This window comes from Syngnathus acus, chromosome 21, assembly GCF_901709675.1.
Source record: "Syngnathus acus chromosome 21, fSynAcu1.2, whole genome shotgun sequence".
In the NCBI taxonomy this organism is placed as follows: Eukaryota; Metazoa; Chordata; class Actinopteri; order Syngnathiformes; family Syngnathidae; genus Syngnathus; species Syngnathus acus.
The window spans coordinates 6,471,791-6,489,086 of NC_051105.1; the positions used below are offsets into that span (position 1 = coordinate 6,471,791).

The 17,296-nt window shown below is 42.8% G+C and overlaps 1 protein-coding gene across 1 annotated transcript in view; it reads left to right on the forward strand.

The window, feature by feature from the left end:
- The first annotated feature begins 3,748 nt into the window (after positions 1-3,748).
- The window catches only part of LOC119115543 (transmembrane protein FAM155A), a 59,900-nt gene continuing 46,352 nt past the window's right edge, over positions 3,749-17,296 (forward strand). The window contains exon 1 of the mRNA XM_037240141.1: positions 3,749-5,338. Within this exon, the coding sequence (XP_037096036.1) occupies positions 4,571-5,338 (768 nt within the window). The 5' untranslated portion in view covers positions 3,749-4,570. The remainder of the gene's footprint in view (positions 5,339-17,296) is intronic.

The following is a 17,296-nucleotide window of genomic DNA, read 5'->3' on the forward strand; positions in this document are numbered from 1 at the left end:
GAAGGGCCTTATTCTGACCAAAAGCAGCAATTTCAACATTAAACAAAATTCTGTGAGCAAAACAGTGAACAGTTATTGTTTTGAAGTAGACATTTTGAATTACAGCGCTCGTATTTTGAAAATGATTTTAGCACATAGCCTAGCTTGGCCTCGTCTTTTCGTTTTGTTAGCTTTTGGATTTAGTTAAAGCCTATATATATGGTCGCTAAACTAAGCTTTAGCTACCTGCCAAGGCAAAATCTTTTAGTAAGTACCCTGTCAATAGATTTTAGTTAAAGGTTAAGGTATAGTTTATCTTTTGCTGACAGTATACTGTACCTTCAATTTACCACATAATATTCCAATGAGGGATAAATGCAATGAGCTTACATTTTTAATCACCATATTACACTATATAATTATCAGTAATCATGAGGTAATTGTCAATTTGTAGACCTTTTATCGGTAAGAATGTGCAAATCATTTGCTTTAATGCACTTTTGTATTTATTCCTCTTACAAATGAATTGTAAAAATAACAGATTACGGGGATTTCACTACTCAGTTAAATCTGTGCCAAAATTGCGTTTAGTGTATTTACGCCAAATAACTTTTGGTCCAGAAAGAAGCATATAAGCAAGCTACTATATGATGATTCAATCAGAGGTGGTTCGATGGTGCATAGACAAACGCACACACACGCGGCATTGATAGTGGATGAGTCATGTCTGCCAGCGGTTACAGTTACTGTGATGGCCTGCTATTTGCATTCACAGCACACACACAAGCTCTCTCTCTCTCTTTTGGCCTCTTGTCACATTATATGTCGCTTCCACTACCTTTTTTGGACTCCATTTGACTACCTTGCCTTGGAAACACATGCCCAGTGACACATACACACTCCATGTGTTAATTGGCCCCACGACTCAGGTCCTAATTGAAGGAATCATTTCAGGGGGAGATTTTCAATAAATATATCTTTATTCTTGTCATTATGCCAGCGATGTGAGTTTGGATATTAATGCCCATAAGGCATGATGGTGGAACCCAGCAGAGATTAAATTTGACACGGTTGAGTGAGCGTCTCAAATCATTCAAGGTGATGATTTTAGTGTGTACATCTTTTCATTTCCACTCACTCGTGCATCTATTTTGTAGCCTTTATCACGTTGAGAGTCACAGATGAGCTGGCTATCCCAGGTCACTTCGGATGAAAGATCCCGGAGTGGTCGCCATCCAATCGCAAGAAACATATTGAGAAATAATCATTCACACTCGGATTCACAGCAGTTGATAGTTTGGGGTGTTCAGTTAACCTAACAAATATTTCAACACAGAACTGAGAGCACACTAGACCTCTGCCAAGGTTAAATTCTTCCCTGTGAGTTTAGCCGCAAGACTAAAAGGTTAAAAAAATAATGTTTTGCTGTGGATGAAATGGAAGGAATTAAAAAGATTGAGCGGGGATTGTAAATATTCTGAGTTTACTTTTTTTTTTTGCACCATAATGTTCCACTTTACTCCTGTATTTCGCTCAGACTACTCAGTGTTGCAAGAAAATGCCAACAAAAAAGTAAAACATAAACACAGAATCATCTCAAGTTTACAGTTCTGGGTTCGAATCCCTACACTGGACTTTCATGTGTTGTTTGAATGTTCTCTTTAGTCCCGACCTTAATTTTACTCAAATACACCTGCTTCCTCCCACATTACAAAAAAATGGGAGATTCTTGGGGGGAAGCAAACCGTTCGTGAAAAATGGATCTGAAATGTTCAGCATTTTTGTTAAAATTTTTGCGTTTACCATTTATTCTAATACGTTGGACCTCGAGAAGCACTGAGAAAAAAATTCTGACCGCCCTCTCTCCATCATTTAAGTTGCCCATATGTCCAATATAAAACTCGCTGACCTCAAAAGGAGCTTTATTGACATACATTTAGATCGGTGAGGTAAATAACTCATTCGTGAACGTTTTTCCTCTGTTACATGTGTTGACTGCAAAGCTTGTGCATTCATGTGATGTGTAACGGGTGAGTGGGAATGTCAATGCGGGACACGGCCAGTCCATAAACCTCCTCGTTACAGAGCACGGGCGCATTTGACGGTTCGGCTGTGCAAGACTCAACTTTGGAGAGTTATGATCGGCTGAGTCTTTTTTAGACATACTTTCACATGTGTGGTGAGGGGTTCACTGCTTCGGGGGCAGAAAGCTTCTTGTCATGGTTTGGCTCCCCGATCAGTAGAAATATGTTTTAAAAAGATCATCTTTAGTCTTTTGTGAAATCAATTCACTTGATGAATATCAACCATCACAGCAATAGAGGGAAATTTAATGCTAACTATTGTTATTTAATGTCTATTATTGGACAGGAACCCACAATCTGTGGTTGGGCTTGGTCTCTTTCTTCTTCAGTACACAAACTTACAGTCCAATAAAGCCCATTTAGTTTTACAAATATTTTTTTAGAAAATGCAACTCACTTCAACACCACTGCAAACAACAACTAACTGTACCTCTGTAAGATCAATTAATCATATCAAAAATATTTTTAATCTTACTGTGTAATATTTTGCTCCTAACCTCCATTTTAACTCCCATTTTTTGGATCGACGCTGTGTTAGTCACCTCTGCCAGCCTCCTCCACAAGAACACAAATTGAGGGGATCTCTTTTGGAAGAGTGATCATCCCGCCAGAGGAGCTCCAGACGTAGACTCTTTGCCAAGGTGCACTGAAGCCAATGCTGCCAGCCCACAACAAACTGGGCCAACCCCTCACTCGGCCAGATTATATTGGTACTCTTTCACTTTGTCATCCATTTGCTTGTTAGTGAATAAACAAAACATGTTAAAATTCTTCCAATAGCATCTCGGACACTCTGACAATAATCACTAAGGATGTTATATAAATACTGCCATTTTACTTTTACCCTCCAGGGGTCCGATAGTCTTAATCAAACACAATTTATAAGTGGACAAAATTATTGGGACACCTACAGAAAGTGAAAATAAGATGTCAATCCCCCTCTTTCTTTTAATTTTTGCAAGAGTTGCATAATAGTTTATTTTGACTTCACCCAGGTCTTTCTAGAAAAGCAGATCAAAATGTCCATTCTAATTAATCTCAGTTAGTTTCTCATATTGTGCTCATTCAAGGATACATTCATGAGCCATGGAAGGGAAAATGACAAACTTTTTGCAAACTCTTACAGTACCAGTTTTACCCCACAGTTAAAGTCAATGACCTAAGATGAAAATTTATAGGGTACTATATATTGCCTATAGCACTTTTTTTCCATCTTGTAATGTTTTTCAGGGACACATATGGACTCCCACACTCAGTAGTTCACCAACCTTCTCCAGTTTTGTTATACAATTGCATTGTAAAATGACAATAAAGGGCATTCATTCATTATACCTTTGTGGAGGCTGAAGTGTGCCATTTTGCTGATGTCTGTTTGCAGTTGCTTTCTCACCTTTAAAACATTCTATCTACAGGTTTGGTGTTCACTTTTTTTTTTCTCTGCAACTACCGCGGGTGCAACTGTGTTTTAAAAATAACCACAAGGACGTCATGCATGCTTTTTTTTTGTATATGTGAAGTCCTTTGAGACTGCTTGTGATTTAGGGCTATATAAATAAACTTGACTTGACTTGACTTGAAGACTTAAATTGACTCCGGCTTGTTCCATGCATTTAACATGATGATGCGGAGTGTTAACACGTGTGCCCGCCCAATCCGCCTTCATTGCACGAACCCATGACTTCCCTGCAACAAAACAAACGCTGCTGCCTTAGTGCACGTTTGGGCAAGCCAAATATTTGTGAAAACATCCGTACCTGTGTATTCACCCACCTCCTTCCCTCCCTCCCTCCCTCCCTCCTTCACTCCCCCACTCTCCCTCTCTCTCTGCGTGTGCATATAGGCAATAAGCTGCTCGGCCACTGCGCAACGATGGAGCTCTCGCAGCGATGGAGATGACGCAAACAGCCTGTGCTCTCCGAAAAAGTGTTTCCAGGCGAACATGGCGGCAACTTAGGCGCGCTCCAAGATGACAACGGCCAGCCGCAGACGGGATTCAAGGCTTCACGCTCGGCTTCCAGGCAGCGACGAGACCGGCCAGTGTGGGCCGGCCGCTTCACTTTAGTGAGAGAGAGCACAATCTGCGGCAGACGCCCCAGCAGCAGCAGCAGCAGCAGCAGCAGCAGTAGAAGCAGAAACATCATCACAGGAGACGAGAGAGACGAAGGGAGGACACCCGGGGAAGGGAGGAAGGAAGGAAGGAAGGAAGGAAAGGAAAGGAAAGGAGGAAGGACGGCAGGCAGGCAGGGACGGGCGGACGCGGCATGCGGTCAAAGAGGACGCCGTCCCCCCGCGGGGAGCCACGGAGGATGCGGCAAGCTTAATCCGCGCGGGCGGGTTTACTGGACCGGAATAGCACCGATTGCTGCGGGCGCCAATCTAGCAGCGCCCTGCACCGGCGGAGGCAACGGCACCCCGAGGAGAACCGAGCCGAGTCCACCTAAGTCAATGAGTATTGAGACAGAGCAGCCCCCGCGGTGGAGTCGGCCAGGGCAGCACTCTCCTAAAATATGACCAGGGGTGCTTGGATGCGTCGACAGCATGACGAAGGCGTAAAATACTGGTTCGCACCCCGAGGGACCGAGAAGCCATCCACCGAGTCGGAGCGGGCCCAGAGATGGCGACTGTCGCTGGCCTCGCTGCTCTTCATCACCGTCCTGCTCTCGGATCACCTGTGGTTCTGCGCCGAGGCCACGCTCACCCGCACCAGGGACAAGCGGAGCTCGGGCCCGGAGGAGCTCGGGATTAGAGAGACGGGCGAGCAGCCTCACTCACTCCACTGGCTCCCACCGGCGCCACCACCACCACCACCATCATCTCCACCACCACCGCCTGACCCCCATCACCACTACAACGCCAGAGAGCAAGATGCTATTTTTCTAGGGAATTCTACCGAACCTCTGTGGCGGATGGACACCTGTCACCCGGACAGCGTGTCCAAAGACTGCTTTACTTTCACGGACGCGGACACCGTGTGCCTGGGCCTCGCAGGGGGAGATGGGACGCAGTTGGCGTACGTGAACCTGAGCGATTTGTACCTTTCTTTTTGTAATTCCTACTCACTTTTGGATTTGTTTTACGGGTTTACGAGACCACGCGACATGAATTGCACCCTGGATATGGCCATGGGGGCGGACGCGCCGGGATGTGGCGATTGCGTCCGGGCTTACCAGCTCCTTGACCAGCAGGCGGAGGACAACTACCGGGAGTTCGAGCTCTTGGTGCGCAAATACGAGACGACCGCGTACTCGGTTCGGACGTGCATGGAGGAATGCAAGGTAAGGCACGCGCACGCGCGCACACTCACACAAGTGGATTTGAGGGGGCGGGTTCACGGTCGCCATGGTAACCGGTGGGCATGTCGGGATATTTGCATTTTTGGTCTTTCCTTTCAAGAAATGAAGCTTGCAGTGTGCTTCAGATACAAACTTGGAACACGTTTTGCATTTGTGTATAGTTAGCGGTGGAGCTTGCCACTTTACACGGTCTCGTCTTGCGCACAAACCTCGTGTGTAGCCCACACAGCGTGTGTGGCCTTATTCGCTGTCCATGGTGCTGAAGACAAGGCCCCACAAGAGGCCTTTTTTTTTTTTTTTTGTAGCTGTTTGCTCAATAGGAGAAAACCACACAGACACACACTTAACTCACTGCTGCAGTCTTCCCCTTTGCGTTACATATAGCCTGAGCGACAGCTCTCATTTTGTGCTAAGTGCACAAACAAATCTCTGTCCTATAACATCCTCTTCCTCCTTGTGTCATCTAATCAGCACCGCTAGCCTTTGCTAATGCAATAAGTCTCAGGCAGCGCCACGACCGCCTTTTAGCCCCTTTAGCCCAATCTGAATTGCTAATCGGCCTCGGTGTCCGAGTGACCTTTGAGAAACCGCGGCGCCCCGAGACTGCATGACAAACCTCAAGAAGCACTCTGCCAGAGAATAAATACATCACGCCACTTGATATGATAATTATTGCTCTCCATACTCATTCGGAACAATTAGCTCGATGTTGGGCGCGTGGTGTCATCTTGAATACTGTCGGCAAACGGTTGGCCTATTCGCAAGTCAGTTAGGAACACATGATGACTTTGAAAGGTCGACAGCATTCTACATAAACCATATTTCCCCAAACGGTGGCTGGGGGTTTATTTACTGCAGGTGTTTATTTGATGGAGGCATCGTTCTGACTATATTTCTTCAAATAATGCACGGGAGCTTTGATTTACTCCAATCCAAAGAGTACCAGACATTTATTTGACGGCGGTGACCATCTGACAGCAGACCTATGCTGTATTTCCTCAAGTCGTTGCTGGAGGCTTATGTTTACTCAAGTGCAGAGAGTTCAAGGTGTTTATTTGACTGAGGTGTCGATTTGAGTGGAAGCCTTCACAATATTTCCGCAAACAGTAGCTGGGGGCTTTTGTTTACTTAAATGCAGATAGTGTGGCATGTTTAGATGAAGGAAGTATCCATTGGAGAGGAGGCCAAATAGTTGCCGGGGGCTTGGAGTTACTCAACTGCAGAGAGTAAAAGGCATTTGTAGAGAAAGTGGAAGCGGAGTGGAAGCATTTACAGTATTTCTTCAAATGCCATTTTGGTGGTTTGATAATCTCCACACTTCCTTTTACAGTTTTTTATGCCCATTGCAAATTCTGTTCAGTGTTTTTTCAAGGCATTCATAACATGCGTTATGCAATTCAACACTTGCTTACTTTTAGTTAACGTGGCTAATCATTATTTTTAATTCATCCAGTTTTCAGTTTGAACCTTTCCTGCGTGTGTTTGCATTTTCTCCCCATGCTTGCGTGTTTTTTTTTTTTCTTTTTCATTTGCCTGTCACATTACAAAAATATTTATGTTAGCCGACATGACCGTTCATACTGTCGTCTGTGTGTGCCTGGCGTTTGGCTGACAATTGCTCCAGAGTGTTCAAGGAGCCCGTCCAAAGTCAGCTGGAATATGCTCCAGTACACCTTCCACCCTCATGAGAACAAACAATATTACGACTGGTTAGTCTAAAGAAAATCATTGTTGCTGCACCTGAAAATAATCCTCCATCAAAGGCGGATGCCATTCATCTCAGACTTTGCCCTTGTTCAAAATTAAATCATTACCGAGAACTTATTTATTAAAATTTTAATGAACGTCTTCTAAAATGCTTTGGGGCAGAGCGCCAAAGAGGGGCTATGAAAGTTTTTTTCAAAAAGAGGATGACTTGAGGCCATTAGCCAAGCCACTTCTTTGTAAATGAATAGTATGCAAACGGGGTTGGCCCCATATATGGCTGTTTATAAAAGGGAGTCTGCCATCATGGTGGTCATCCTAAATTGCTGCAGCTGATGTATGGGTGATATGTTGGTTTGGATGGATGAGTTGGCTTAAGTCTGGCAAGTCGCCACTGTTGTCTGAGGTACCAAAATTCACTGTTCGTCATTGCGAAACAATGACAACTGACGACTGTTGTACCTGCATGCATAGCCGAGATGCAGTTCTGTTTTTCGCCACTGCAAACTACTGTCACTGTGGTAATCCAAACAACACACTATTTTTAAATAGGCAATGTAAATTCCATGTCTCCAGATGCAGCTGTACCTAATAATGTGGCTTATGTGCGAACGTTTAGTTCAAGAGCAACGACGGCCATTTTACATGACTGTTGTTTGCCCGCGAGTCTCTTATTTACTTTCTGTTTTTCACCATCTGAATCATTTTTTCTGATCATTACACCTTCTGATCCACGCACACACACCGACAAGGCAGAGCCCCTTGTGCCCTGCCTTTCCTGCAGGTCCAGACCTGAGCGTCCCTTCCGGTGTAATTTAATTTGCACTCCCATAATTCTCCACTCCTCTCGTGGCTGCGTCTCCGGGGCCGCTCGGCGGCATGTTGATCCTCTTCCTCCGTCTATTCATCATTGTCTCTTGGTTACTTTCGCATCCTCTGCCTCTTTGTCTTCCTCCCATCTGTGTCAAGAGCGACGAGGGACGAGCGTCACATGTCAACATGGTCGCTGTATACTGTAGCTCACTCCTCCTACTCCTACTCTTCTTCTTCTTCATGCACTCTGTTCCTGTCAAGGGCCTTGCACCCCTCCCCCATCTCTGTCCTCTGTGGAAATATGTGAGTGTTAGAGTGATAGATACAGATCTAGGTTAAGGTCTTTTCCCTCTCTTCAATTACACAGATCCATTCACACAGACTCCCCTTTGGGTTCTCAAATCTCTCATGCAGCCTTTTTTTTTTTTTTTCTCTCCCCTTGCCTTTCCTCAACACTTCATGACATGACGGCCACATGACGTGCCTGAGAATTACGCGGCAACTCCGGTGAAATAATACCGGTCAACTGTCAATCAACGTTAACGTTTCTAAACATTTTGCTCCCAGAGAATGGAAATAATCCTTTACCCGTTTTCAAGCTGTCATCATAAAACCGTGACTTCAAGTCTGCAGTCAATGTTTTAAGTGTCACTATAGTATTTTAGCTGTCATACAAGTGTAAAGCGGAGTTCATTATTAATAATACGGCATATGAATATGTAGACAATGCTTTCGGTACTCACTCTTAAGCGCTTTACGCAAATATCAGACTTCTTTCGTCGTCTTTTAGGACTGATTGCTCACTCTGGCATCCTGTACGGAGCAGCCCATACACAAAAGCGTCTTTGCCACTGCTCTGTTGTAAAAGTTCAATTTCCACTGCTATGGGACTCAATTGTATGCTGAACAGGCGTTTATTTGAAGGAGGCATCCGTTTGAGAGGAGGACTTTGCACTTTTTTCCCCCCCAATAGTGGTGGGCATTTTATTTGATGGAGTTATTCATTTTAGAGGAGGCCAATACAGAATTTATTCAAATTGATTTAATCTAATGCAAACAGCAGCAGATATTTAAAAAAAAAAAAAATTCCTCAAATAGGCTTTAGAGAGTTGTATTTGCTCAACTGCAAATAATAGCAGGTGTTTATTAAATGGAAGCATCAATTTTAGAGGAGAGCATTAAACTATTTTCTCTGTTAGTAGCCAGGGGCTTTTATTGACTCAACAGTAGAGAGTACCAGATGACTATTTAAAAGAGTTCTCCATTTCAGAGGAGGCCTTTTGAATATTTTTATTTTATCGACTGCCGGCAATAGCAGGAGTTTATTTGATGGAGGTATCACTTTCCTCAAATAGCAGCAAGGGGATTTATATATTTATTCAGCTACAGAGAACACCCATGTGATTATTTGAATGAGTCATCAATTTTAGAGGAGGCCTTTAGAACATTTTCTTGAATTGTTATCATAGGAATTCATTAGTTCTAATCAGAGAGAGTGTGAGACATTTTTCACAAAGAGGCAGGGACGCTACTTTTTTTTTGTGGGGGAGGTGTCCGTTTGAGACAAGGCTTCTACAAGTATAATAATAATCAAAACTCATGTTTTATTCAATTATGTTAAAAATTGCTTGACGTCCACGTACTTAGCGGCCATTGTGCATCATACAGTATTGCACTGGCCATTAAGATAGAAGTGTGTGTGTGTGTGTGTGTGTGTGTGTGTGTGTGTGTGTGTGTGTGTGTGTGTGTGTGTGTGTGTGTGTGTGTGTGTGTGTGTGTGTGTGTGTGTGTGTGTGTGTGTGTGTGTGTGTGTGTGTGTGTGTGTGTGTGTGTGTGTGTGTGTGTGTGTGTGTGTGTGTGTGTGTGTGTGTGTGTGTGTGTGTGTGTGTGTGTGTGTGTGTGTGTGTGTGTGTGTGTGTGTGTGTGTGTGTGTGTGTGTGTGTGTGTGTGTGTGTGTGTGTGTGTGTGTGTGTGTGTGTGTGTGTGTGTGTGTGTGTGTGTGTGTGTGTGTGTGTGTGTGTGTGTGTGTGTGTGTGTGTGTGTGTGTGTGTGTGTGTGTGTGTGTGTGTGTGTGTGTGTGTGTGTGTGTGTGTGTGTGTGTGTGTGTGTGTGTGTGTGTGTGTGTGTGTGTGTGTGTGTGTGTGTGTGTGTGTGTGTGTGTGTGTGTGTGTGTGTGTGTGTGTGTGTCTCTTGCTGCAAGGGACATTAATTTTTAGTCTAATGTTGAAGTGCCAGCTTTTTAATAACATTACCATCAATGTAACAAATGACATTTGAGCGTCCTCCATGACCACGTGACAGAATTAACTTCCCACATTAATCCGGTTGCTGTACATTAATTTCCGTCAATTTTCCAACTGGAAAGCCTGGATGGTGCTGTATATGTTGACCATATGAGCCATTTATTCCCCGAAATTATTGTTCACACTTGTTTGCTGGATGTTGGTGGAAATGGAAATCACTCTATCAATGTGCAAGGCTCTCTAGTATTTTATTGCTTGCTAAGGAATTAGCGTGGATGCACGTATGCATGAATGCATGGATTGATAAATTGGTGTACGCATGATTGGTTGGATGACCGGATGCATCTGTACTGATTTAAGATGTTAATATGGGTTTTTGATTCTAAACTATTGTAGCTGGAAATTGCTTTACACTTTGAATCCTTTAGCTATTTAGCCATTTTTAAGCTTTGATTTTAATGGCTAGTCGTCGCCACCTGGAGGCCAAGACGACGCCGTTAGCAATTACTTGGCTTCGCCCAATAATCGTAAAGAGCACGTGTAGATTGTGAATGTGCTTGCCTGTTCGTGTTTCGCTGTATACTTGAGGTTGAAGATTCTGATTTCCAATGAATTATACAAATCCCAATTTGCAAAAGTTGCTCTCTACAAGTTCTCCCTCAAATTCAATTAGGTTGCCTCAGGGCCCAGTTCAAATAGATACTGGGAAAGTCCTCTTTCAAATGAGCTACCAGTGTTTGCTTCCTCCCTCCCAAACAGTAGATAAGGGCATATGTGTGTGTGTGTGTGTGTGTGTGCTGGAAAGGAACACAGAAGCAGTCCCATGGAAACACATTTTCTCTCTAAGCGCCATTCCTCTATGCACCGCATCACAATGAAAGTGGCCAACTTGAAGCTCTCAGCTCTCATTTCCGCATTACTGCCGTTCATATTTTTTCTAAACTCTGTGCAACCGCCACAAGGAAGCTTGTACGCATCATGTATGTACATTATTATAAAAAAAATAATTTTAAGATTATAAAAGCTATCTGAATCGCCAATGATTGTTCTTGCTAATGTTTTGTCCATTTGTAAAAAAAAAAAAATCCTCAACATTTGGAGACATTCAGAGATCAAATTAAAGAGAAAGAGATTTACTTGTTTGATTTTAATACAGCTCACTCACATTTTTATAGCAGCTACATTTCCACAACTAAATAAATATTCGATTTATTCAGGGGTGGTGGTGGTAAATAATAGGAATATAATATATAGGAATAATAGGCAGATTTCATTGGTTACTTAATTTTAATTTGACACATGAAAAGGAATCCCAGAGATCCAAATACTGGTAAACAATCCATTATAAAAGTATATTTTCCATACTATAATAGGACAATCACGGTTTTCTCACGCTGACAAGCGGAAATAAGGAGTTGTTCTGCCTTACACGGTCTTGCTGTTATGCTTAGTCTGAATGATTTGATGAGTGGGTGATGTGTTAGCTTTGATTTTTCTCTGACAAGATGAGAAGCGAGAAGGCTGATGGTAGGAAGGGGGGAGGCGGGGGGTTCTCACCACACTGGAAATGGCATCTATTCAAAACACACAAATGCACCGAGACAGAAAATGTGGAAAGTTTGTATTTACATATGAGAACATCTGCATCTTCACGCCTTTTTGGGCAGCGACAACCTGCCCGGTGTGATGGAACAGATGTAGCCGCTATGCAGGATTTGGACTGGCTTTGTTCATCTTTTGGACTGACTCATTTCTACTGACTCAAAAGTAGAAGAAGCTCACTCGTGCCGAACGGGAGCAAAAACTCAAATGTTGTGTCTACGTTTTTGTTTAGTATACTTGAGTGAAAAGTTTTTGCCACCTCTGCCAATAAATGATGTTTTCTGCAAGTGTTTTCTGCCAATAACCTTGACTTCTTCTGTGCTGTTGCACCGGTTCGCTCGACAGAGCATAATTAAATCAAACAAGCGTTTCAGCTATATATCAGACTTGACATGCACTTCCTGTTTTGAGCTCCTCTCGCTCATATTAAAGCAACGCTTGAGCAAGCAACAAATGGCAGAAGCTGCTTGTCGGTGTTTGTTTTCCCGCTATTTACAAATGTCTGGTAGTTGAACTGAAGTTGATGCATATTTATAACGACAACCGTCGCAACTCCAACTTTTAATGAACTTGCTGAAGTTTGATGCTTGATTTTTAAAAGCCTCAGACAATCTTGAAGTTAAATTATTGCTCTTCTTTCTTGATTGCTTCTTTGTTTTCTTATTGTCCAGCTCACATGACTTCATTTGAACCCCATTCAGGCATAATTAAGGCTTGAGATCGAATCGATTTTTACTCCTCCAAGGTACGATATTCGCTAATGCACCCTTAGGGCGCTTGATTGTTCTCCAAGGTAACGCTTTGTACCTTTTCCTGGTCAGAAAAGATTACAGGTGTGCGACCAAGATAAAAAAAAAAAAAAGGCAGTACCACCCCAGTGACAAATTGTTGTACCCCTAAAGGTACAATAATGCACTTTTTTTTTCTTCTGGTGATTGATCCAAGGTCTAATAGAAGAGGGACAGCCTGAAGGAACAGAAAGAAGTTGATATGAAGTTGTGAGAGCAGCCAGTCATGTTCAGCATCACCAGCACACAAACACGCAATCACACACACACACATATAAAAAAACAGAGCTCCCAGACGCTCTGGTGACATTCTCACATCACTGAGTCATCATCATCATCCTCACAGCATGTCCTGTTACAGACAGAACATGAACGTTCAAGCTCGTTTCCATGCTAGCCGTCTCAACCGTTAACGTCACGTGATCGCAGGCGCACTGGACTAATCCTATTGTAATTTAGTGCGCCATCAAAGGAATATTTCATAATTAAGTGACTTAATTTATCAATCAAAAATGCTAAATATTGGAAACAGCTCCCACTATGCTGTTCTACGCTACTAAAAATTGACAACATAAATATATCTCTGACATGTGACATTATGGGCTGACATTTAAGAAATATATTGGCTTCATTTCTTTTTGTTGTCAGTAAACACACCATAACGGCTGATTACTTTTCATAGAGTAACGAATGACAACAGCAAGAATGGCAGAGACCATAATTTAGCGCAATGTAGCATGTAGCCGACAAGGCCTGGACAATAGCAAATGCTAAAGATTAGCGAGTATACCCAGTGATGTGTGCAGACAGGATCTGACAATATGTGTCACTTCCCCAGACGCACTGTAATTTTCTCTAGGCTTTATTCTATTTATTTTTCTGGAAGGCGGTAGGGGTGGGCGAGAACAATTCATTTGAGCACCTGGCCCGATATATAATCCTTTCCCATTTAATCAGCCTTTCTGTCATTGGATGACAGTGTGTGATGTTGGAAATAATTTCCCGCCGTTGTGTATGACCCAGCATGAGTAAAAAGAACTTTTAGCGTGACAGTTGCATATTTGACTGTCACAGATTTGTAGATATTTTCATCAATTGGTTGAAGCATAGTAGCTTCACTGAATAAAGTTCATGTACCGTATTTTTCGCACTATAAGGCGCACCTAAAAACCTCCAATATTCTAGAAAGCCGACGGTGCGCCTTATAATCAGGTGCGCCTTATATATGGATCAACATTGAGCCACTACAGCAGGCGTGTCCAAAGTCCGGCCCGCGCGCCAAATGTATATATCTTATATATGGACAAAGTTTTAAAATGGGCCATTCATTGAAGGTGCGCCTTATAATCCGGTGCGCCTTATATATGGACAAAGTTTTAAAATGGGCCATTCATTGAAGGTGCGCCTTATAATCCGGTGCGCCTTATAGTGCGGAAAATACGGTAAGTTAAAAAGTCAAAATGGGTAAAGCATAATTTAACCATTAACCCTTTTCATCACGCTCACATTTCAGCCATGTTACTTGATATCTCGTCTCAAATTGTTTTGTTGTTCTGTTGCTATCTTTACCTCCCGTGCAGTTTTCTAGCTTAGTTTTTGCAGACGCTCATATTGTCTTATACGCTAAATACCTCCTTTTTTTTTTTTCTTTTTTTCAGCCGATGCAAATGATGGCTTCCTCTAAGCCGTCATCACAAAGCCTCAGAGGCTGATTATTCACATCATTACTTGGGCAGCACCTAGCAACCACCTCGGAGGCCTGATATAGCCTTCAAGTGTGTGTGTGTGCGAGAGAAAGAGGGAGCATCGTTTGACAATCCAGGTTGAGAGTTTTGAGAGTGGGCTTCAGCGAACACCAACACCACCACTCCGCACTTCCTCCCCCTTAAATACACCCTAGCACCCAACACCCACCTTCATTCTGACAGTAATTTGATTGTGGACGTAGGTGGGAGGGGAAGCGGAAGGGAGGTTATTGACGGCCACAGATAGCGGATGGAAAAGGAACAAAAGCAAGGGAGGAGAGGAACGGTGAAGAGCTGGACCTGATAATGAGGCTCTTATCGTCAGCTCTTCCTTGTGGGTGAAGGGGAATAGAGTTAGTTGGGTTTTCACCTTTTCGACAAATACCACATGCTCTATTTCCGATTTTCCCCTATATATTTTTTTTGTCACCTTTTTTTTTTTTTTTTTTTTACTCCGTCTGACCTCCTTTTGTACGTGCTTCTTTTTATCACCTCTGCCAAGCAGGTGCCATTTGTCTAGCTGACCCAACCCAGAGTGTTTCAAAACGTAAGGCGTGTCCGCACATCTGAAAATACACTTACTCTTGAAGACAAATGTACAGTAGTGCGTGGAGATCCAGTGCAGACGGCGTGTCCGTAGCGTGCTGTCATTTGAGGGGTCACCGAACAAGAGCGCAGCTTGGAAAAGAGACTTTCTGCGACGTCGGTTCTCATTCAACTTTAGGTATAGAAAATAACTTTATCCACTATGGCACGGGTGTCAAAGTCTGGCCCATGGGCCAAATTTGGCCTGCAGTGTAATTATATTTGGCCCGCAAAGACAACTGCATCGACTTTGTGTCAATACTAAAATTGCAAATTGTCTTCACTTTAAAAAAAAATAGAGATGTTTCTAACAATTTTTATTACCATTCATTGTTAAAAATTTGAACAGTATTAACTAGTCTCTGATTTCAAAACTAGTCATCAGTTTGTTGTGTAGCCTATACTGTATATAATATGACACGTTCGCAACTATGACTATGATGTGGCCCGCGACAAAAAATGAGTTTGACACCCCTGCCCTGGTTCAGAGTTGGACTTAAGAGGTTCTACTGCACAGATCTCAAATACAACTTAAAATCTGAGTGTGTCAGGGCAGCATCAAGTATTCCACAAAAAGGGGGTTCAAGTATTCAAGTACATCAAATCCAGTGCTCTCAAAATTGATTAATAACAGTTCAGGACATTAAGGGTTCTTCAGATTGAGAAGAAGATTGGTGACCCGGCCCTCTCCCTCATCTCCTTGGTACTTTGCCTGCCTCCCCCTCAGGCTGTCTTAGTAACAATGACAGATTTACAATTGTTATTGTTTTATTCTTGGAAGTGGTCCTCTCCTGCCTCGTTTTTACTTCTTTTCCTTGTCTAATGAGCGCTCCCAATGGGGCAATTTGTGCCTTTTTCTGTTATTTGGATTATTATTCGAAATACAGAGCAGCATTCCTAGTGTAATTTCCAGACACTATCATCTTGCATCATTAGCCTGCAAAACATGCTGCTCAAAATAATACTCTTGTATTTTCCTCCTCATAAAACCCAACATAAATACTCATGAATGTACTATGTTAAAGGCTTTTTTTTTTATTGTTACTTGTATGAAAATGGCCACATGTTCGAGCCAAATGGTTATCATAGCACTTGCATGCGTGAGATATTTCCTAGGTAATCCCCTCCCACTTCTCCAAAACATGCATGTGGGGTAATTCGAGGCTTTAAATTGTTCATTTGGGTGAACAGGAGTGTTAATGAATGATGGGAACCCCGAGGGTATGCCTCAAATGTCCAAAGTAAGCTGGGCTGGGCTCTAGTTAACCCATGGCCCTGGTGAGATTAAGTCGTCAAGAAAATGGACGCACTTTATTATCATTCTAATTATTACAAATGTTCAGTAATGCCAGGGAGAAATTGCATTATTTAACTGCTTTGCAAAGGTTTGGATATATGGAGGCGACCAGCGCTTTTTTTTTATTTTTATTTTTTACCAAATTTGACATTGTAAGTGAATATTTAATGCGGTTATTATGACCTTTAAAACATGCGTTCCACTGCTGTGTTTTGTCTCCTTCGGCTGCATTTTTTTTTTTCCCCCCGTACAGTGGCGCTGACAGCCCCTCTCAGACTTTCTGTAAATTATTCATCTGCCAGAGGCTTTTTCAAAGGCACCGAGGAGGAATTGTGACACCCTCCCCTCTCTTGTGCGACTCTTTGTATGCGCATGCATCCACACACGCGGGAAGCATGTGTGTGCCACCACAGTCACTCGTATTAAGCGTGCGGGCAAAGACGAGCGGGCGGAAAGCTGTCTCATTGTGTTTGGGATATGGTTGACCCCCGCGGGCAAGCTTGCCGGGCCAACAGAATACACTCGCGGGACACTATTAGGTACACCTGCACTCGCTAATGTGATCCAATGTAAGATCAGATAGGAATCATTGTTACTTGAGCTGCTGACGAGTTGTCATATTGTAGTTCAACTTCCAATAGCTAACATGAGGACTCAGAAACATCTAAAAGGTTGTAGATAGGGGCCCTCGAGGCCCTGAGATGGTCACACCTGACCTAGAGTCTCACTTGAGAATAAAATAACTTGTGTTACAAGTCTTCAGTCAGGATAACACTGTCAATCCTGGTTACTTTACGACTTTGATTTCTTTTCATTCCCATTTTATCGGATGCAGTGTAAAAGCACGTTTGGTAGTTTAGCAGTGGTAGCATTGGGTACATACAATGAGGATGGAGTTCCATGATGTGCAAGTTTCAAAATGTTATATTTCAGAATATTAGTCAATTTTTGACCCATATTTCTAACTGATTTTTTTTTATAATTAAAACACTAAAGACAACCAACCCAAATAACATAGTTCTGCTATCCTGGTTCTTTCCATTTTTTTCCACACCGTTTTACAAACAAGAGTTGTTTCAAGCTCCTCGTTGCAAAAGTGAGAGTTTTTGTCAGGTGAGAGTGGGTGGTGGAGTTGTCGTGTGAAGAAGGATGACATGAATAGG